The sequence below is a fragment of the Grammomys surdaster genome, unplaced genomic scaffold (assembly GCF_004785775.1).
Source record: "Grammomys surdaster isolate TR1022 unplaced genomic scaffold, NIH_TR_1.0 125934, whole genome shotgun sequence".
In the NCBI taxonomy this organism is placed as follows: Eukaryota; Metazoa; Chordata; class Mammalia; order Rodentia; family Muridae; genus Grammomys; species Grammomys surdaster.
In genome coordinates, this window is record NW_021620757.1 from 1,671,761 (window position 1) to 1,694,655 (window position 22,895).

General features: G+C 36.3%; 1 protein-coding gene and 1 pseudogene across 5 annotated transcripts in view; one reads left to right on the plus strand and one right to left on the minus strand.

Annotated features, from left to right (window-relative positions):
• Positions 1–22,895, minus strand: part of Naa16 (N(alpha)-acetyltransferase 16, NatA auxiliary subunit) — a 58,698-nt gene that overhangs the window by 23,252 nt on the left and 12,551 nt on the right. For 4 of the 5 annotated variants that reach the window (XR_003709408.1, XM_028752713.1, XM_028752715.1 and 1 more), the window contains 7 exons: positions 22,575–22,728; positions 20,175–20,294; positions 15,105–15,200; positions 12,666–12,772; positions 4,271–4,343; positions 1,010–1,179; positions 543–695 (listed from right to left, as the gene is read on the minus strand). Coding sequence is in view for 4 of the 5 variants with exons in the window: in XM_028752713.1 (XP_028608546.1) it covers positions 543–695; positions 1,010–1,179; positions 4,271–4,343; positions 12,666–12,772; positions 15,105–15,200; positions 20,175–20,294; positions 22,575–22,728 (873 nt within the window). In the remaining variant the exon portion in view is untranslated. The remainder of the gene's footprint in view (positions 1–542; positions 696–1,009; positions 1,180–4,270; positions 4,344–12,665; positions 12,773–15,104; positions 15,201–20,174; positions 20,295–22,574; positions 22,729–22,895) is intronic. The other variant, XM_028752714.1, reaches the window with a different exon arrangement.
• Positions 16,427–16,659, plus strand: LOC114608711 (annotated as a pseudogene).

The following is a 22,895-nucleotide window of genomic DNA, read 5'->3' on the forward strand; positions in this document are numbered from 1 at the left end:
CGAGGGGATTGGAGGTTCCGAGGGGGTGGTGGGGGATGGGGTAAGGGGACAACATAGGAAATGTAAATAAATCATCCAATAAAAAAAAAAAAAAAAAAAAACTGTCACAGAAAATACACAGAAAGAAATCTGAGCAATTCTGAATATGACTTAATAGAAAATGAAAGAGAAATCAAACAGTGTAAAGGAGACAAATTTGAGATACGAACTAAGTTTTTAAAGATTATTTATTTTAAGGCAGGGTGTCATTATGCAACCCTGGGTCTCACTATGAAAACCAGCCTGGCCTTGAATTCATAAAGATTGGCCTGCTTCTGCCTCCTGCATGTTGGGATTACAGGTATACACCACCATATTCAGCACAAACTGAATTCTGCAGCCAGGAGCACACACAAAAACATCAAAGTAAGAAGCCATAGTTAGAACATAGATTAATGGGATTTTTTGAAATAGGTATTCTTAGGAATTTAACGACAAACTTGTATCACAGAACTTCAAGTTTCCTACTTCAGACAATTACATACTTGTATGTTATTCCCTACCCTTGTGAACCTGGAGCACATTTCCTCTGCTTCTTTTATCATGTTTGCTCGAAGCATGTATTTGGCACATTTGGAATTGATGAATCTATCGGCTGTGTCCAAAGATTGTGCTTCATCCATCCACTGCACAGCTTCTTTGAGATTCCCCATATGCTGTAGAAGAGGAGGTGTTAGGAAAAACCATTTATGAGCAAGAGAAAAGGAGTGTACAGGAATAGAAAACAATGTATAAGAATGGGTTCCAAGTTTGACATGATTTTGTCAAACTAGTTTACCTAAAAACTAGTTAGTTATGATTTCACTAAGAACTGAACCAAATGGCAACATTGGTTACACAATAAAGAATTCTTTAGGATTATTAGAATATAGAAAAAACTGCCAGCGAATCCTAGGAGTTACTGCTACTTCAAGTCGTTTTTTAAAATGACCCAATTACAACTATTCAAAAATTAAGATTAAAAGTTTACCTTGTAAATTTTTGCTTTCATGTAGAATAATTCTATTAGAGTTGGAGTACTAGCAATCACAGCATTAATATATTCCAAAGCCAGAAAATACTGTCCAAGTTTATCAAAATGCTGTGCCAGGAAATACTGGACCCAAATTAGAGTTGTTGGGGGTTCTTTTTCCCCATTATCTACAATCAAACAAATATTAAAATTGTTATAGGAAGAATGCTAAGTTTTCTCTCCCCAATTCAGAATGAAATCGATTGCTATTATTAAGAGCAAAAGCTTAGCAAAAATGATGAGTCTCAACAGAAGGAGGTATGACTCTGTAACATCAAGTTCAAAAGGTTAACAGCCATGCAGAGAAATAAAATCATAGTTTAAGAGACTTCTAACCCCTACTTCCAAATAAACAGTGCTAGAGAAAAAAAAAAAAAACTATCTAATTCTCGCTGAAAGCAAAATGCAGTGAACCAGAAAAATGATTTAAAAAAATAGTAATTCAGAGAAGAAACTACCTAACTATCACAACATGACCAGAAAAATAATCAAAAAAAAAAAAAGTAACTCATAGAAGAAACTACCTACCTATCACAACATGAGTTCAGCAAAACATTACACATTGCCCCCATGTTTAAAATATATGCTCCTAGCAAATAGACAACAGAAGCAGAGGAATGTGTACCAAGTTTACAAGGGGTACCACACTAGTGTCTAATTGTCTCAATTAGCATAGTGTGATGGTTTGTGCTTGGCCCAGGGAATGGCACTATTAGGAAGTGTGGCCTTGTTAGAATGTGTGTGTTGCTGTGGATACAGGCTTTAATATCATTGTCCTAGCTGCCTGGAAGACAGTCTTCTCCTAGCAGACCTCAGATGAAGATGTAGAACTCTCAGCTTCTCTTGCACACCTGCCTGGATGCTGCCATGCTCCCATCTTGATGATAATGGACTGAACCTCTGAAACTGTAAGCCAGCTCGAATTAAATGTCCTCTTAAGAGTTGCCTTGGTCATAGTGTCTGTTCATAGCAGTAAAACTCTAAGACACATAGCATAAGCTTTAACACAGCCAGAGCATCCTGGCTCTGATGAAGAATATGGTGAAGTGTAGAAGAATATGACTCAGAATATACCCGATGAGATTAAAAAAATAAAAATTCTTGATATGCCACAAATACAAGATTAGGGTACACAGCCCAAAGTCAACTAAAAAAAGCAGCCACATAACATACATTAACTGAGCTCTATCCTGCTCCTTATCCTGTACTAAAGAAGCAATCAAAATGACCTGCAGAATGGCAGATATGTTTACAGTGAGGCAGAGTGAATTTATCAGTATTATGTTAACAGAAGATCTCCTAGTATATGTAGTCAACTAATCAAATAACAAGACAATAATGTAAACACATTAAAGCATAAATTAGAAAGCTGTAGTGGTTTGAATGAGAATAGGCCCCAATACACTCATATATTTGAATGTTTGATCTTCAGTTGCTAAAACTATTTGAGAGGAGGTATGGCCTTGTTAGAGGACCTGGCTTTAAGGTTTCAAAGCCCATGACATTCCCCATAAACCCATATTAAATGTTTGTTGTTTTTGTATTGTTTTAGAACTTGCCTTGGTCATGGTGTTTTGTCATGGCAATAGAAAATTAAGTAGGAAAATGCAATAAGAACAAAAAATCAAATACTTATCTTTCATATATGCTATCTAACTCAGGAGACCAAAGTATATAAAGGAAGGTTTCTTAAAATAAATTCAGGCGTCAGGCAGTGGTGGAGCATGCTTTTAATTCCAGCACTTGGAGGCAGAGGCAGGCGGATTTCTGAGTTTGAGGCCAGCCTAGTCTACAGAGTGAGTTAAAGGACAGCCAGGGCTATACAGAGAAACCCTGTCTTGAAAAGCCAAAAAAATAAAATAAAACAAAATAAATTCAGAACTGGGGTTTTGAGTCAGTGGCATATCACTTGTCTAGCATAAATAAGGCCCTCGGTTCAACCGATAGCAGCTCTGTCCAGCTAATAAATGGGGAGGAAGAATGAAATAAGGGATCCTCCGACTGCCTAAATCCTTAGGTCAGAGGAACTTGACAACAGGCACATCTGCCTGATAAGAAACCCAGTATCAGAGATACTGAGAACGCCGCCAGCCTTCTGATATGATACACTCTCCAACACAAGGCACCACCTGTGAAGTATTCAAACAGAACTCAAATCTATTCACCTACTATCTATTAATTACGACAAAGAAACAACAGTAAAAGACAGTGATACCAAGAGAAAGAAATCAGCCAATCCTTGAGATAATGAGAAAACAATGAGAAAGTCTACAAAACAAATGAGCTTTCGAAAAAAGGCATTTTAGCTTAAAAGGAAGGAGAGATCATAGAATATATTAAAAGTACACAAAACCCATCAAATGTAAACCACGGGCCTTAACTAGATCTAGATTAATAAAACAAATATCAATTTTGGATTGTGGGAGAAAAATATAAATGTGGACAGGTATTACATATGTGTGTTTTTTAAACAAAGATGCATACTAAGGTCTTTACAGGTAAAATCATGTTAGAACTTTGTCTTAAAATACTTGAAGGTGATGGTTTGGAGGCAGGAATTTAGAGTACTTGCTGCTCTTCCAAAGAACCCAGGTTCAAGTACCAGCACCCACATGGCAGCTCACAGCTGTCTGAAACTCCAGTCTCAAGGGATCCAATGCTCTCTTCTGGCCTCCATGGAGCACCACGCATGAAGGGAAAACATTCTTTTTTTTTTTTTTTTTTTTTAATTCAGAAATCAAGAAACAAAAAACTCCAAACTCCAAGTGCAATGTGAAAAAGACACATAAAGAACCTAAAGAAATTGTCCCATACCTTAATGATTCTATAGGGTTTTCTAAATTAAGTTGTCTTTATTTACATATGTCTCTACAGAGAATCAAAGGGGCAAATCAGACATGATTAAAATTAATAAAAGAATAGAAAAGTAGATAGTTTAAGGATTAAAGGAAAAAAGGTTCTAATTCTAATTAAATACTCAATTTTGGACAAGCTAGTTAACCTCTTAAGTCTGTTTTCCTTGTTAACTAAGACTAACTCCCAGGCAAAAAAATTATGGAAATTTTAAATCAACACTAAAAATTCTTTCATTCACTAATTCAAAACTAATAAATAGTCATGTATGTAGCACACACATAGTAAATGTAAAATAGTTTTTCTGTGATTAAAATTAGATTGAAATGAGCAATAAAATTCTAATTTAGTCTAGGTTAAACTTACCATAAGGGCTAAAAAAGCCATTCATTTTAAGAGAAGCTTCATAATTAGTAACAAGTTCCTGGATTATTGAAACCTGTTAAAGAAACATATTTTTTAAAATTTAAAAACGCTTCACTGAAGGCATTTTTATTTCTGGACTAATTTGATTGAAACAACAATTTACTTTTTACTTTTATTGCTACGTGTCAATTTGTATGTATGAAATCTGTGTGTAGATACTTGGAAAGATTGAGAGGAGGCGCCTGATGCTTGAAACTAGAGTCAAGACAAACTCACAGGGACATGTACAAACATCACATATACAAACAAAACATATTTTTAAATGACTGTATTTTGTTTACTATTGTTGATCCCAGTAAAGAACAGAAAGTAGAATCTGTGCTTCCTTTGAACTGTGTGACATGTATGCTGGGAACCAAAGACCCTTAGAACAAACAGCAAGTGCTGCTAATCACTAAACCATCTCTATAGCCTAAAACAATACATTTCAAAACCACAAGTTAACTAAACTATAGGTATCAAAATACTATTTTCTCCAATCTCCCAAACTTAACATTTAGAAGACTGAGTAAAAAAGAGGGGGGGGTGGAAGCTTTGTTGTCTTTATTAATGGTTTTAGAGAGAAAAAAAGCAAAAACCACCTCCATAAGTTCTCATCTCAAGAAAAAGCCTGAGGTTTTGGTTGGTTGGTTTGGTTTTGGTGTCACTCCCCTTGCCCTAACACCAGACCTGAGGATCAAATCTACCTTGGGCCTTCAAAGTGAACCCAGGGTCTTCAAAGCATCTACTAATGAACTAGGCCCCCAATTCCAGAATCATGACATTATTGAAGGACAAATTACTACACTTACATGAATAACTAAATTGTCTTTGTTTCCCTGTTTTGGTCTATAAACTTAGAAACTAATATAAAAATGTTTAGATTTTATAAAATGTCACTACTTACAAAAAAGTGAAATGACCCAAAGTTTAAAATTTATGTATGGGCTGGAGAGATAGCTCAGTGGTTAAGAGCACTGATTGCTCTTCCAAAAGTCCTAGTTCAACTCCCAGCAACCACATGGTGGTTCACAACCATCTGTAATGGAGATCCAATGCCCTCTTCTGTGTGTCTGAAGAGAGTGACAATATATTCACATACATAAAATAAATAAATAAATCTTAAAAAATAATTTTAAAAATATGTTAAAAAAGTTTACACATTAAAAATGATAGCTTAGTCAGTGAAATGCTTGTCACATAAGCATGAAGAGCGGAGTTCAAACCCCAGCATTCACATAAAAGCTGGCAATAGCAGCACAACCACCAAGCTGATGAGGTAGAGACAGGAGGATCCCTGGAACTCATTGGCTAGCAGCCTAGCCAAACCACTGAGCTCCAGGTTCAGCTAGAGTCCCTGTCTCAAAGAATAAAACGGAGAGTAACTGAGGAAAACACATGTACAGACTCGCTCATGCACCTGCATGCATGGGTGCACAAACTCACAGGAACATGTACAAACTTCATATACAAACAAAACATTTTTAAATGACTATATTATTTTGTTTACTATTATTAACTCTGGCAAAGAACAGAAAGTAGAATCTGTGCTTAATACAATTAGAAGTCTTTTCTTCTAATTTCCTTATCTAAATACTGCTAAAAGTATTTTATGAAAATTGGAACAATTAAATTTATTTTCTTTCCCCAAGTCTCTTTTATTAACAAAAAATGTACTATTTACACGTTTCCTGCAAGTGAAGACTAGATCATGCATCATAAAACCCTGAGCAGGTTTTGGTAGATATGGCTGTGAAGGGAACCTTCTACACATATTCCACCTAAGAGAAAAAGACAGAATAATTTAATTGTCTTCATTTTGAATCTAAATTAATATGTACCATGAAAAGTCAAAGAATAGCATTCATGAAGCCATGAATCATATCACTGGTTAAAAATTCCACTGCCCAAACTAAAAGGGGTGAGAGGGAAGCCAAAATAAAACACTTCTTAGGCTTACTATGCAACTGTCTGTAACTCTAGTTCCAGAGGATCTGGTTCCCTTTTTCAGGCCTCTGAGAGCACTATGTACACAGAGTACACAAACAAGCATGCAAGCAAAACACCCAGCACATAAAATAATAAAATAAAATGAAATAAAAAACAAACAAGGAAACACAGTCAAGCATACCTAATGAAAATGTGATATTAGTAGAAACTGGCTAAAATGATTCTTTAAAGACAAAGAATGTTTAGTTTAAAACAGTATTTTAAATAACTTTGTTTTGGTTTGTTTATTTTAATAGAGTCTAGATATACAGGACTAGCGGCCCCGGAACTCACTACATAGTCCTGGCCTCAAAGTCAAAGCAACTTTTCCTTCTCATCCTTCCAACTGCTGGGATTACAAGAAAGTGGCCCCACTGAACCACTATTTGAAAGAGCCTTTGAGGCTGGGGAGTGTGTGTGCATGCAAACCTAATCTAGGCCCTCAGGAGGGTGGTAAGCCTGAGACCTACATATGCTACACAGTAAGTTCATGTCTTGAAAGACAAGAGGTAGGTCTCTGATGTGAAAGCAAAAAAGTTGACTTCATGGGAGTAGAATTATTTTCACTAGAGGTCCAGAGGAGTAAGGGAGGATAGAAAGTTGATAGAACAGGCACTGAATACAGACAGGAAGATGTAGCAGTTACTGAAACAGACAAGAAGAGTATAGTTTACTTCTCTAACACTTACTAAACTGTATTGTAGCCTTCGGGGTCACAAATGTGGAAGACTCAAAGTGTTTGGAATATTTAAAGGTTGTTGTATGTGCAACGATCAAAATAATAATATAATAATAATAATAACAGACACACAGTGAATACTAGGTATTTCTGGTACGATGTAACAAGAACACTTTGCACTGCTAACTTCATCACACTACACAATGGCAACAAACACTACTTAAAACACCTTGGCTTGCCAGGCAGTAGTGGCGCACGCCTTTAACCCCAGCACTTGGGAGGCAGAGGCAGGTGGATTTCCGAGTTTGAGGCCAGCCTGGTCTACAGAGTGAGTTCCAGGACAGCCAGAGCTACACAGAGAAACCTTGTCTCAAAAAACAAAAAATAAAATAAAAAACAAAACCAAAAAAAACACACAAAAAAGATTTAATCCTTTAGAAAACACAGATAAGCACACCCACCATTAGCATGCAAATTTGCTCTCATTTTTAATAAACAATACAACAATAAATGGACAAAGTGGTGTTTTAAAATAAATGTCATCATGGATTATTATCAGTAAATATTTGATCTATATACTTACTTTAAATACATATAAACTCAAGGGTCAATAAAAACTTCTCAGGCAAAAAGAGGAGTCACAAGTGAAAAAGTTCAGGAATCCCTGATCTATAGTTCCTAACAATTTATTCTATTTTTTTCTAAAACTACAAGACAGGAGTCCCAAACATTCCTAACACAAGTGACTTATTTAAGGAGCCAGAGATGTTGATTACCCTATCCAGTCACTAGATATTGTAGACATGTACAGAACTGGCACACCGCACTCCATAATTATCTGCATTTTCTATCAGTAAAATAAATAAATGCTAGCTCTCACCTTTATCATCATTTATTTTTCAGAAAAATGTTGAAGATCAAATAAACTCTAGAGACTGGCTGGATGTAGTGGTACACGTCCTTAGTCTCAGCACTGAAGAAGTAGAAGCAGGTAGATTTCTGTGTCTTTCAGAGCTACTTAGTGAGATTCTATCTTGGATGGATGGATGGATGGATGGATGGATGGATGGATGGATGGATGGATGGATGAGCAAGCAAATAAACAAACTCATGATCTAGAAATTAATGGAATTATTTTGTTTTCAAAGGAACAGTTCTGAAGGTGGAATCCAGGGATAGTTATTTGTTTATTTAATGTATATGAATGTATATCTGCATGTAAACCTGCATGCCAGAAGAAGGCATCAGAACTCATTATGGATGGTCATAAGCCACCACGTGGCTGCTGGGAATTGAACTCAGGACCTGGAAGAGCAGACACTGCTCTTAACTGCTGAGCCATCTCTCCAACCCAAGATGTATATTTTAAAAAATATTTATTTTATGTAAAAGTATTTTGTCTGAGCCAGGCATTGTGGCCTACACTTTAATTCTAGCACCCAGGAAGCAGAGACAGACGATCTCAGAAATGAGTCCAACCTGACCTATAGAGGTAATTCCAGGGCTACATAAAGAAACCCTGTCCCAAAAACCAACAAAACAAAAAACAACAACAACAAAAAGAGGGGGGTGTTTTGAAGATAGATAGATAGATAGATAGATAGATAGATATAGATATAGATATAGATATAGATATAGATATAGATATAGATATACACACACACACGTTTACCACAGGGACCAGAAGTAGATATTGGTTCCCTTGAAACTGCAGTATGCTACTACATAGGTACCAGAAAGGAACCAAACCCAGGTCTTCTGCAAGAACAGCCACTGCTCTTAACCACTGAGTCATCTCTCTAGCCTCCAAGATGTACATTCTCAGACAATCCGTACAGAATCAGAAAGTTTGGTTCTCTCTGTTTAACAAGGCTTCTAGTTAAAACATACACAAGAGTTTGAGAACCACTGATAAAACAAAATTAAAGGTAGCAGACATCCCACCAATCTTTCTTAGAATACTTGCAACTTAAAACATCTTTCAGGCTTATAAATTTAGTGTTCAAATTGTTTTAAGTATGAGGCAATTATTTTTATTTTTGATTAACTAACACTGCCATCTACTGACTGGTTAAACACTGTAGCTAGCATATATTTTTTATATGTTTATCTTTTACTTGTGCGTGTATGAATACTGGTATTCCCTTCCCCAGCCGAGAACATCATAGCACATGTGGAGGTTATCTGGGAACGCATCCAAGAGTCTCCTCTTATTCCATCATCTGTATTCCAGGAATCAAACTTGAGTGATAAGGCTTGTTGGCAATAACCATTAACCTGCTGAACCATTGTGCCAGCTTCTAAACACAGATTTTAAATAGGATTTACCATACAGTTCTGGAGTACAGCATACTATGTGAATAAATTTTAAATAACAGGAGTACAACTAACTAATTGGATGTAGTGAATAGGCCTTTAATTTCAGCTCTCAGGAGGCAGAGGTGGAAGGATGTCAGTGAGTTCAAGGTCAATCTGGTCTACACAGTGAGTTCCAGGACAGCCAGAACTACACAGTTGAGACTGCATCAAAAATTTTTTTTATCAAAAATGACAATTTGGGACTGTTAAGACAGCTCGGTAGGTCTGGACTTGCCTCACAAGCTTGATGTCCGATGTCCCAAGTTCAACCCCTTGAACTCATGATAAAAAGACAATCAACTTCCAAAAGTTGTCCTTTCACTTTCACAAGGGTGTCCTGGCATGTGCACACCTGTACTCACACTTTATACACACAAAAATAATTTAAGTTTTTCTCATAGGCACCCACTTCATTATCAAGTAGGTAATATGTAAAAATAAGCCCATTCATTTGTTATATACTGAAAGCTCACTTTGTGTGTGAGGTGTGTGCTTGTGTGGTATATGCACCTGAGTATGAAGGCGTACATGAACAAGAGCCAAAACAAGACATCTGGTATCTTCCTCAGTCATTTTGCCTTATTACCTTTAGATAGGGTCTTTTTTTTTCCCTAGGAGCACTAGGAGGAAACTTTAATGTTTTCTTACTGCTTTATCAATGTCATGAAAAAAATACAAAGTTTAGAGTCTAGAACCAACCAGGTAGATTTAGGAGAGGGGTGGTGTGTGAGACACACACACACACACACACACACACACACACAGAGAGAGAGAGAGAGAGAGAGAGAGAGAGAGAGAGCGCGCGCGCGCGAGAGTGTGCGTGCATGCAGGCGCTCTGCGGGCCAGAGACACAGCCCTGCAGCTCTGTCAAGGCCTACCAGCGTAGTCAGGAGCCCAGTGAGCATTGCTGGCCTCTGGAAGCAGAGCAGCCCATAGCTGGTCACCATCTGGCCAGACTCTGCTTGTAATTTAGCTTGCTTTCTCCCCAGATTCCCACTGGCTATGCTAGACCAGGGAGTGGGTCAGCCTGCTCCCAGTAGACAGGGTCTTTCCCAGTAAACTAGCTCACCTATTGAGCTAGACTATGGGACATTAAGAATTACAGGAAAGCACAGTCATACCTAGCTTTTTAATTAGGTGCTGGAATTCAAACTCAGGTCCTCTAGTTCAATTCCTAATTGATGTCACTACTATGTGATGACAACACAATTGTAGGAGGGGCCTATGTGGGAGGAAAGGTCACTGGCAAGGCATGTCTTTCATAGTATATTGCTATTCCAGCCTTTCCCTTTCCCTTTTCAATTCCTGCTGGCCCGCCATTATGTAATAGCTCCTTTCACATTCCCCTTAGCAAGATGCTCAGCTTTACCAGAGCCAGGAAACCACAGACCAAACCTCAAAACTATGAACCCAAACACGCCTTCCCTTCTCTGAAGCTATTTATCACTGATATTTTCTCACAGTGACGGAAACCAACAAAATGTTCCAAACTTCTCGAAAACTTTAAACCTTCTTAATTCCAAGTATTTTCTCCAAGCAGTTATATTTGATTAGGACTAAAGAATCTAGCTCTATTAAATTTCAATTATTAAATTAAAAGAAACTCTATTTAAGATTCATTAAAATGCAGCCTGGGAAAATATTTGTGCCTGTTGCAGAGACTAAACTTTGTAAAAGTGTGGCCTTTGACCTATGGTCTTCATGACTTAAGCTCAAGCAGATGACTGACAGAGTCAGAATTCCCAACAAGCTATGAGTCCACTAAACCTGAACCTGCCTACAATGAAACTTGAGATGACTATCATAACTCACCAACCACTGTGGTTTGAAAATGGTTTGAGTAGGACCCTCAAGGCCTCACGAGCCAATCAGCTGTTTTAGTCACTGATCTTATTTCCAACATTTTATTACCCACAAGTATTACTTTTAAAAATTTGGGTCAAACCTAAATAACCTGATAGAGGTTTGATGAAAATCTTAATGTCCAACAGTGCCTTTTAAAATACTTGACTATAAAAAAGACCAGGCACAAGATTTGTGACCTTAATAAGTAAGAAACACTGCTTAGGAATAAAATATAACTTTCTTCCTATTAGCCCTCTTCCCCTTTTTTTTAGTGGGGAGGGGGCTATGTTGCATAAGTTAAGTCTCAGATCCTAAGCTGAAGTGATCCTCCTGCTTTGTCTCCCAAGTAACAGGAACTGCAAGTGTGTGCTACAACACCTTGTTTTCCTATCAGGTTCTAATTATCCATTTATCTTCCAAATTTACAACCAAGACTTAAGTGACTTAAGTCTTGTATTCAGATGCACATGGGGGGGAGGGGGGAGAGAGAGACAGAGACAGAGAGAGATAGAGAATGAGAATGTGTGTGTGTGATGTCTGTGCATGTGCCCTGCTGTTTGAAACCTGGGACTAGTTACTTATGCAAGACCACTCGGCCAACAAGCTCCAGGAATCTCCATCTCCCCAGTACTGGATTTTTAAGTACATGCTCACTTTTTACATGGATGCTTGTAGAGCAAGTTCTATACTGATGACTGAGCTATTTCCCCAACTCCTAAAACTATTATACCTACCTATTAGGATTTAACCTACTAATTAAAACTAGTTACTCCAACTCCACTGACCTAATGGTATTTTACTGTAAATTCAATTACCCATGCTAACTTTAATATGATTACAAACTGAAAAAAAAGTTACACTGTGAAATATATAATGACTTATGAATATCTAAATATAAATATAAAGTTCTAATAATAGATTTTATTTATTTGTTTGTTTGTTTGTTTGTTAGAGAGCAGGTCTCACTAGCCCAGACAGACCTGGAATTTACTGTGAAACTCAAGCTGGCTTCATATTCTTGACAAGTCTCCTGCCTCAGTCTATCAAGGGCTAGGATTACAAGTGGTTTCCATCACATCAAGCTGTGTATCATTTTTCTTTTTTTCTTTTTTTTGGGGACAGGATTTCTTATTGCAGTAGTACTGCCTGACCCAGAGCTAGCTCTTTAGACCAGGATGGCCCTGAACTCAGAGATCTGCCTACCTCTGCCTCCCTAATGCTGAGGTTAAATGTGTGCCACCACTGCTCAGCATATCTCAGTATTTTGAAAATACTTCTCTTTCCTCTAAACTTTACAGCACAGTAATTCCTTTGTTATCACTTATACTATTATACTTTTGGTATATAGAATTGATGTATCAAGTACAATTATTTGGTATAGAAGATAAAAAGGGAAACTTGGTACAATAGAGAAAATAATTAAATCATAACATAGTTTATAGAAATCTTCCTGTAATAGTAAAACTGAATAAAAAACAAACTTACCTTTTCTGCATTACAATACAAAGATTTTAAAGTAGTGAACAGAGGTGGACATCCTTTGCTAAAGTTTGGTCTCAGGAACTTATCCATGAGTTCTCGAAATTTTTTACCTAGAGATAAAAGCAAAGTGTGGTTGATTGAGTCAATTCTTAATCGACTAAACTGAACAGATAAAGCTCCTTCAGAACAATTATTCTGCAACCAGATTTAAACCCCCAAAGTCAGCCTATCTTGTCACATAAGAAAGCATAAGAGCAATGTTTCAGTTAACATTTTCCCTAATTTCCAAAGTATCTTCAAGGAATGCTTCAGAAACAGGCAGAGGAAATGATTATGCAGTCTTAAGTATCATGTACTGACTACTTGACTGTAATCACAAGAGCAAGCAGTCTTCCTAATCTCTCCCTAACATAAACTCGGTCCACACTCTTGAAGACAACTGATACGGTATTTGCCACATATTCTATGACAGGTACTACATTCAAGAAATAGTCAAATTATCTGATTAAACACTAAAGTGGTATCACTAATTTCAACAATCATCCTACTACACCCCTAGCATAATTTCAGGTACTGGTGATATGGAAGTGTTTATAACATAAATTTAAAAATATTTACCAACAGAGAACATCCTCTAGAGAATAAGAATGATACTAAAAGAATGTTATATGTTAGACAGAACTAAGGCACTCAGCTATGAAGTAATAAACAACCTACTTGCAACATCAAACAAGTGCATTTCCTATTATTGTTACCTGTAACAAAAATTTCTTTGTATCTTTGGTTGTTTTATGAGACAGAAGCTTTCTGTATCTAAGGTTGGCTCCCACCAACCTCAATATCCTCCTAACATCCTCCTGCTGTGATAGAAGCAGACTCTGTCACTATTTTTGTAATCAGAAACATAAAAGGGGATAGAAATGTTCCTCAGTTGGTAAGAACATCCTTGTATGCACAAAGGCGTTAAACTCTATCCCTAGCACCACAATAAACAGGTTGTGGTGGTGAATGGCTCTAATCCCAGCACCAGGGACGTGGAGGACAAAGAATCAGATATTCACAACCATCCTTAGCTAGTTGGAGACCAGATTGGGATATTCGAGACCCATCAAGAAGAGAAAGACAAGGAAAAGGAAAAGGAAAATGAAGATGATGATGAAAGGGAGGAAATGGACTGAGAGGAGGGAGAGAATATTGAAAGAAATCTACTTCTAAATGAAGGCATATAGACATAATGACAGTCAGACTTGAACTTATTTATTCATTAAAAACAGAAACATGGGTCAGCAAGATTGCTCAGTGGGTAAAGGTGCATGTGCCAAGCCTAATAACCCAAGTTCAACCTTTGGAATCCATAGAGTGGAAGGAGAGAACCAACTCCAACAAGTTGACCTCCAAACGTGCACTTTAGCATATATACACAGACAACCACACCCCACACCCATCTAACACATACACACACAAATGAGTTAAAATTTTTTACAAGGCATCATATGCCGTTATCATTTAAATGTTTTCCTAGGTTTCTTTATGAATAACAAAAGTGCACAATGAATCCCAGCAATCCCAAACCAATAGACTAGACTGCTTATTTGGTTGAGCTAACTATACTAAGTAAAGTGCACATAAGCAATATCATTAAGTAATGAAGAAAATCAAAGAAAACTTTATTATACTATTTTCAGATTTCTAATCTCTTATTAAGCCCTATGCATTCATCTTTTAAAAGCCACAAACTAACATTAACATTTATAGTTAGATCTGCACTTCCCTTAAAATCAAAAGTAGTTCTATCTTCCCAGCACTTCCTCAGTCATACAGAGGAATTAACAATATTATGGTAAACAGTAAGAGGCAGTTGCTTAAAATATGCATGATTCTACTTTGTGTAAGCTCTTGGGCTGAGTCCACTACACCCAATTTCTGCATGTAAACAGAAATTACACCAAGTAGTATCAAAAGCATTATGGTATGGCTCAAACAAGTGTAGCATAGTAACAAGTTAACTTGGTAGTCAGTGACAAAGGCAGAATAGAAGACTACTTATTCATTTTACAATTATCTCTCTTCTTCCTAGTTGTCTTATAATTATCACTTTAAGAAGAAAATCAGACTATTTACTATTACATATCTGCTTTACAAAACAGCCTACCTAAGAACTTGAAAGAGTGAAGTTATTCAGCAGTAAGTCTCAGAGGCTGAGACATTCAAGGCCTAGATAAGATTCTATGAAGGCTAGAAACTTCCAGGACTAGGACTACATTAGCAGATGAGGGCAGTAAGCCTCAGAGACAACAATTAATCAGGAGAATAAAAGTTACTTTTACAGACTGAAAGACAGACAGACAGACAGACATAAACTCTAGAAGAGAAAGAAAAGCTTAAAACACTAATGGTATCCATTAATTTCAAATTAACATTACAAAGATATCCTGGTATTACCTGGGACAAAATTCAGTGGTAATCTTCTTGGTGAAACTGCTCTGGGGTGCTGCTTACTGATCTCTTCATAAATCTGAAGCTTCTCATCTAAAGAACCTAGTAGCAGTAAAAATGTGAGATTATAGTATCATAACTTTTATTTAAAACAGTAATGAACTTTAAGACAAACATTGCCTCTACCTCTCAAGTACTAGGATTAAATGCATGTGCCACATCTTAAAATTATCCTTTGAAACCAAATCTCCAGGAGAAGCCCAACCATCTTTTCTTGACTACAGACTCTACATACCACTCAACTAAATCACTTACATCAAGTCATACAAAGATGCTGCATTTCTCTTCTACTCCTTAGCTTCCAAACCATAAAAAAAGAAAATCATTTTATCACATATTGTTTTAAACTAATGGGGCCTCCCCCTAAAAGTCTACAATTCCTATTAAGCTTAAATAACAGTTTTAGGATTGTGATCATAAATGTTTTAGTTTAAAAATGTTTTAGTTTAAAATTTGATACTTAAAATCTTCAATGAAACTCCATATGAAACAAAACAAAAAAATCTTATGAAAAGAGATTCTTTAGAGGCAACAGAGATAGCTCAGCCATTAACAGTACTTGTTTCTCTTAGTTTAAAGTACCTGGGTTTAATTCCCAGCACCCACATGGTGTCTGTAATTCTAATCCAGAAATTCTAGCACCATCTTCTGGGATCTTTGAGCACCAGGTACACACATATATGTAGACGTTCATGCACATAATAAAATATAAATCAGTCTAAAACAATAACAAAAAAAGAATAGATTCTTTAAAGTGGCAACTATTTCTCCCAAATAACCTAACAGACATGATAAATCCCATCCAAGAATCATTTATCTTTTAGTATCATAAAGAAAACCCACACAAGAATGACTTACTGTATCCAGAATAGTAACAGTGTAATTCTTGCATAAGCCCATGAGCCCGGCAGGTGGCTTTTGTTGCCACATGCAACTGTCCTGCCTCATGTTCTTCATCAGCTGCAGAGCCTATCTCTGAGCAATGAAGAGAACTTCAAAGTGTTTGGGCCCGGGCAGTAGTGGTACACGTCTTTAATCCCAGCACTTGGGAGGCAGAGGCAGGTGGATTTCTGAGTTCGAGGCTAGCCTGGTCTACAGAGTGAGTTCCAGGACAGCCAGGGCTACACAGAGAAACCCTGTCTCGAAAAACAAAAAACAAAAAACAAAACCAAAAAAAAGTGTTTGGAAATGGCAACAATCAGAATGGCCATGGGCACAACTATAAAGTTTTGGTGACAGTAGATGGAGTGATTGTTCCTGTTACAGGAATGGTTATGAATTTAACCGACCTCAAAAAGAAAACATAGAGGAGGCCATCATGAAGCCCCTAGATCACAAGAACCTGGATCTGGAAGTGCCATACTGTGCAGATGTTGTAAATACGACAGAAAATGTAGCTGTCTATATCCGGGAAAAACTCCAGAAACTTCTTCCAGTTGGAGCTCTTTATAAAGTAAAAGTGTATGAAACTGACAACATCATAGCCTATAAAGGAGAATAGATCTTAGGTTTACTACTATAGACAGGCTAATTTCTTTTCCTTTTTTTAAAAAAATATTTATTTATTATGTATATAGCATTCTGCCTGCATGTATATCTGCAGGCCAAAAGAAGGCACCAGATCTCATTATAGATGGTTGTGAGCCATCATATGGTTGCTGGGAATTCAGGAAGAGCAGCCAGTGTTATTAACTGATGAGCCATCTCACCAGCTCAAGATAAAATAATTTTTAATCTCTAGATAAAAGAGCCTCTAAATGACCTTGAGAGGACTGGAATGTACTTCAGGAGTAGGGTATATGCTTCACATGCATGAGGCCCTGGCTTCAATCCTCAGTTCTCTATTTTCTCACCAAAAAGCATTCAGGATACACTGCAAGCTTGATTTGTTAAATATAGACCTTGCATTACTTTAATGCTCAGGTACTCCAGGACACAACGTGGTGGAGACACAAGTATGTGATGATTGCTGTGTACTCTAAAAGGACAAAGCTTTTTCAAGTATGAAAAGAAATTAGGGAGCTGGAGGATGGCTCAGCGTTTTAGAGCACTGTCTGCTCTTCCAGAGGTCCTGAGTTCAATTCCCAGCAACCACATGGTGCCTCACAACCATCTATAAAGGGATCTGATGTTCTTTTCTAGCATCCAGGTATACATGCATACAAAACAGTCTTACATTTAAAAAAAATACAAAAGTGAATTTTAAAAATTATTTCATCTGAGCAAAATATTTTGATGTGAAATTATGTAAAGGTAAAATAAATCCATTTTTGTTATCTTAAAAAAAAGAATAAGCATAGTCGCAGACATGGTGGCATATTCCTTTAATCCCAATACTAGGGAGACAGAAGCAGGTAGGTTATCTCTGACTAGGCTGTATTGAAGATACTGTTTCTGAACAAACAAACAAATAATCAATCCTTGGTAAACAGTAAATGAGCTATTTGTATCGTGATTATAAAAGATTGTACTTGAAGAGGTAATCTGACAAGATTTGAATACTTTGAAGAGGTAATTTGTGTGGACTCATGTCTTCCCCCTGTACTATGTTTTGGATTGCCAATATGGTTGGATTTTTAAAATGGGTAGCTCTGAAAAAATTTTTTTTCATATTCTGTTAACAATTTAGAGACTTCATAGAACATTAAGGACCTTTACCTAAAATATATAACGGCTACTAAGTATATTTAAAAAAAGAGATATCTCTGCATTGCATTCCAGATAAAACACGTCTTACAGTTAAATTAGTATTAAGATATTACTATTTTAACACCCTACTTGAAGTAAGAAGTTGGAACTACAGAAGTTACCATGGGAGCGGGGGAAGGGAAACATTCGAAGGAATGAATCTAAAAACATAGGAAGTATAAGTCATTTTAAAAGCAAGATTTTATACTATTAAGCACCTTAAAATGTGAACTATGGTACACTTATTTTACTAAAACATTTAAGGACTTTATTATTAATTGCTATGTCAGTGTGGTGGTTAACCTTCACTTTCAACTTGAATGGATCTGGAACCACGTAAAACAAACCTATGGGTCTGACTTCGAGAACATCCAGAGAGGTTAAACAGACAAGGGAAGATCCAGAAAATATGAGTAGCACCATATCATGGGTTGGAAGCCAAGTGTACAATGAGAGAGAAGGAGAAAGCAAGCTGTGTACCCATATAAATCACCTCTGCTTCCTGCCACTTGCCACTGCATTGTCCCACCCCCATGTCTACAGTGGGCCAAAATAAACCTTCCTTGTTTTTGTCTAGTTACTAGGCATTAGTTAATAACTAGGCATTTAAAGATAAAAGCCGTAGTTATTTTACATTTCCAACCTGAATGCATGGAACTTTTGCCTTGTTTTTTTCAAACAATATTTAGTCAATATTTTAATTTTAATCATTTTTCTAAAAAGATGTATTTAAAGAATTTGTGTGTGTGTGTCTGTGTGTGTGTGTGTGTGCGTGTGTGTATATATATATATATGTGGTTTTTTGAGACAGGGTTTCTCTTATAGCCCAGGCTGTCCTGGAACTCACTCTGTAGACCAGGCTGGCCTCAAACTCAGAAATCCGCCTGCCTCTGCCTCCCAAGTGCTGGGATTAAAGGCGTTTGCCACCACCGCCCGGCTCCTATCAACATTTAATTCTACAAATTTTAGATTAAATTTGGAATAACAATCTCAGGAGTTCTCAAAATTGTCACAGCTATTTAATTTCAAGACACATTTTTTTTCATTCTCCATAAACTGACTTGGCTTGACAGTAAGAGAATGATTTTTTGTTTGTTTGTTTGTTTTTGTTTTTTTGAGACAGGGTTTCTCTGTGTAGCCCTGGCTGTCCTGGAACTCACTCTGTAGACCAGGCTAGCCTCGAACTCTCGAACTCAGAAATCCGCCTGTCTCTGCCTCCCAAGTGATGGGATCAAAGGCGTGTGCCACGACCGCCCAGTAAGAGAATGATTTTTATATTGCCCTCCTATACTACATAACCTCAGTGAGTATTCTTTCAATCATTATATTTAAAGTCTAAGATAATAGATCTTTAGTGATATAATATTAATTATGCCATTTTCTTCCTCATCTCTCTAGCTAGCTTTTCTGTGTTTTATGTGTATGATGAGTACATATATATGTTTATGCATGTTCATATGTATAAGTGCAGGTATGTGCATGGTATGTATAAGAGGCAAGAGGATAATCTCTTATGTCAGTCCTCACCTTCTACCTTGTTTGAGACAGGTCTATTGTACACTGCTGTACACACCAGACTACTTGGCCCACAAGCTTCCAGAGATAACAAACATTACCAGTCTAGATGAGCTCTGGATATCTGACCTCAGGCCCTCACACTTCCTCAGCAAACACTTTATACACTGAGGCCTCTTTCCAGGCCTGTATTTGTTTCTGAAACAGAGTCTTAATACATAGTTCAGGCTGCCCTTGAACTAGTAAACCTCCTACTTTAGCTTCCTAGGATTACAGATATGTATCACCATGCTGGACTCTTGTTTGTTAAAATTTTAAATGACCCTTACTCTCATTGGCAAGTTCAGAGTCTATTTCTTCAGGATTCTAATGTACACTAAAGAAGATCAGCTGAGACATCCAGCCTCATGGAATAAACAATTATTGGATTCCTGGACTTTCTATCAGGAGACAACCATTGTTCAATAGCTGGACCACAGCCTGCAAGCCACTCTAATAAATCCATTTTTACATTAATACATATTCATTCTAACAGTTTGGTTCCTCTAGAGACCCTGAGTAATATAGACTCTAGTATGAATTAAAAATATATATATTTTAAACGAGTAAAGGAATCTAAAAGCATCTATTAGCATTATTACTTAAGTATAAACATTTTAGTTAATTTTCATGGCCACATAGAATCTATAAACTTTACTTACATAGAAAAATAACTGTTAATGCTAAAATTACCTATTCTTAAAGATTAGTATAGCTTTCCTTTTATCACACTTCAAAGGCTAGTTAAGGAAGAAGAGAAAAATCATTACGTACGGAGCTGCAATGCCTTTTCCAAGCCTTCATAATAACACCAATTTTCTGCATTCCAATCAATCAAGTTTTTGAATACTTCACTCGCTTCTTTTAGTCTTCCCAATTTCAACAGCATTTCCCCTAAAATTAAGTTTAAAGATACAATTTACTTAAACATTACTTTTCTGACCCAAGAGAATTCTCTAAGCATTATTAGTAAACAGGTATTTTAGGAAATTCTGTGTGCTCCCCTTAGGGCATGTTATATATTAATTAATATATAATTTGTCTTCAGAAATGAACCACTTTCATTTTTGACTCTTTCCCATTCCCTAAATATGCATACAGATACTAACTTCTTAGTAAAAAAAAAAAAGTATCTTTTTATTATACATTATTTTTTAATGGCCTCCTGGAGATAACCAAAGGAAAGCAGTAAAATCCAACTGGCAATTCATTCAAATGAAATATGCCAACCTTATTACTGTAAAATTTAAATGTGTCTTCCTTGATCAGTTCCTATATTAAGTAACTGTCTATTCTCTTGGTTTCTTTTCTAGATCATTAAAATTGTTTAAGTTAACTTAGCACAATTATCTAACTAAACATTAGTTCACAGCAAGAAATCACATAAGCCATGTTGACAAGTGCATTGTCTTTTAGGTTCAAACCATTTTACTAATTTACAAAAACTGCAAGTGGGTCTGGAAAATGAGGCTCTAGATGCCCTCAGACACAATGGGAAGAACACTTAACTAACATAAAAGAGGCTTTTCTTAAATGAAGATACCACACACTCCTATTCCCGATAGTTCCCATTACCCAAGGAACCAATTTAAAAAAAAAAAAAAAAAAAAAAAAAAACGACTTTGGAATATCTATGTGATATTATTTAACATTCATCATACTGAGGTTGATGGCATGTAATTTATTCATATTATTTTTCCATTTTATATGATCAATGTCCAAATTAAACTAGGTATAATTACATTACACATACCAACTTTGTGAACTTGAACAAGTAGTTAGGTCTGATACAAAACGGGCAGACATAACTGTTGGGTAACAGAAACAGTAAACATGCCCTAACTCCTGCACAACTATATTTTGCCCAATCTAATCACTGTCCTGCTTATCCCATATACAACTTGGAGCAGCATATTTTCACTCCCATAAACATCTGTTATCTGCTATCACCATGAAGCTAAAAGTGTAAGGATACACAGAACAAAGAAGTGCATATACATATCAATTAAGTGAAAATCTACTAACATTTACAATTTTTGAAATGATCTTAGTAAACTAATGTTTACAATGACATAAATATTGGAATATTAGATGGGTCTACAAAGTTCACTGAAAAAAAATAACACAGCCCACCACCTCTATAAGCCATATTGAGAACTGGCTATTTTATTCAAGATTACATCTCCACAAGTCTTTGCTACCAACATATGAACGAATGTGGTAATGAAGCTATTTACAAGATTTTTTTTAAATGAAACCAATGTCACTATATCATACTGATTTTGTAATAACTGTACTCTTTATTAATATGATAAGACAAAGCCAGAGAGAAACAGCTGCCTGAAAATATTAAGATTTAATCACAAAATTGCAATAACACACCAAGAAGGAAAAATAATTGCCTTTTACTTTGTTTCCATCAATTACTGGCAGAATCAGAAAAAAAAGAATAAACACATTTTATTGATAATTTGAAAAAGTGTTGTCACTAATACTGATACTAATATTAACTATAATAAATTACATAGCTAGGTATTAGAAAGCTGGCAAGGTGCTTAACAGCATTTGAGTTTAGTACCATCACTCAAACTGAGTAGCTTACAACCACCTGTCACTGCAGCTTCAGGGACTGCATCTGGGACAGCTGCACTCACCCATTGTATCCACATACACACACACACACATCTACAGCTAAAAAGAGTGAAAAACAAATCTTAAGCAAACAAAAACAACTAGAGGCTGGAGAGATGGCTCAGTGGTTGGGAGCAGACTGCTCTTCAAGAGGACCTGGCTTCAATCTCTAGCACCCACATGCCAGCTTACAACCATCAAAACCTCCAATTCCAGAGGACCAAACACTTTCTTTTAGTTTCTGAAGGCACCAGTCATACACATGGTACACACATACATACATGCAAGGCAAAACAGTCATATACATAAAATAAATAGAAACCCAAGTCAGAAAATGCTACACATTAGCAAGAGGACAGCAGCTCTTCAGTTCCCACTACATCATCAAAAGAATGTCATGAGGATTAAAGTAATAATGGTTTAGTAACCAAGTGCTTACACAGCCACCACACACACAGGGTTACTTAAAGTATTAGGACAAAAATGAAAAGGCCATTAAAAAAATAAAAACAGTAACAACAAAACAAAACCAAATCAACTTACCCTTAATTTCTTCCACCAAAAGTTTATCACATATCAGCTTCTCATATGTTTCTATATGTTCCAAAGATTCCTGAAATAAATTTGCCTCTCTCATAACTTGATTCTGATATAGTAACAGTTCGCTATATTCATAAGCTATTTTGTTGGGAGGAACCTAGAAGAAAACAACCAAATCATCTTATTTGTGCAACTATATAAATTAGTTACAGATCTTTAATTTATTTTTACTCAGGATTCATTTGCAGATTTAATCCAGAAGCAGTTTTTAAAAATAGGTTAACAAATGATTAATTCCATCTTTAAGTTTATAAGGCCACGTGA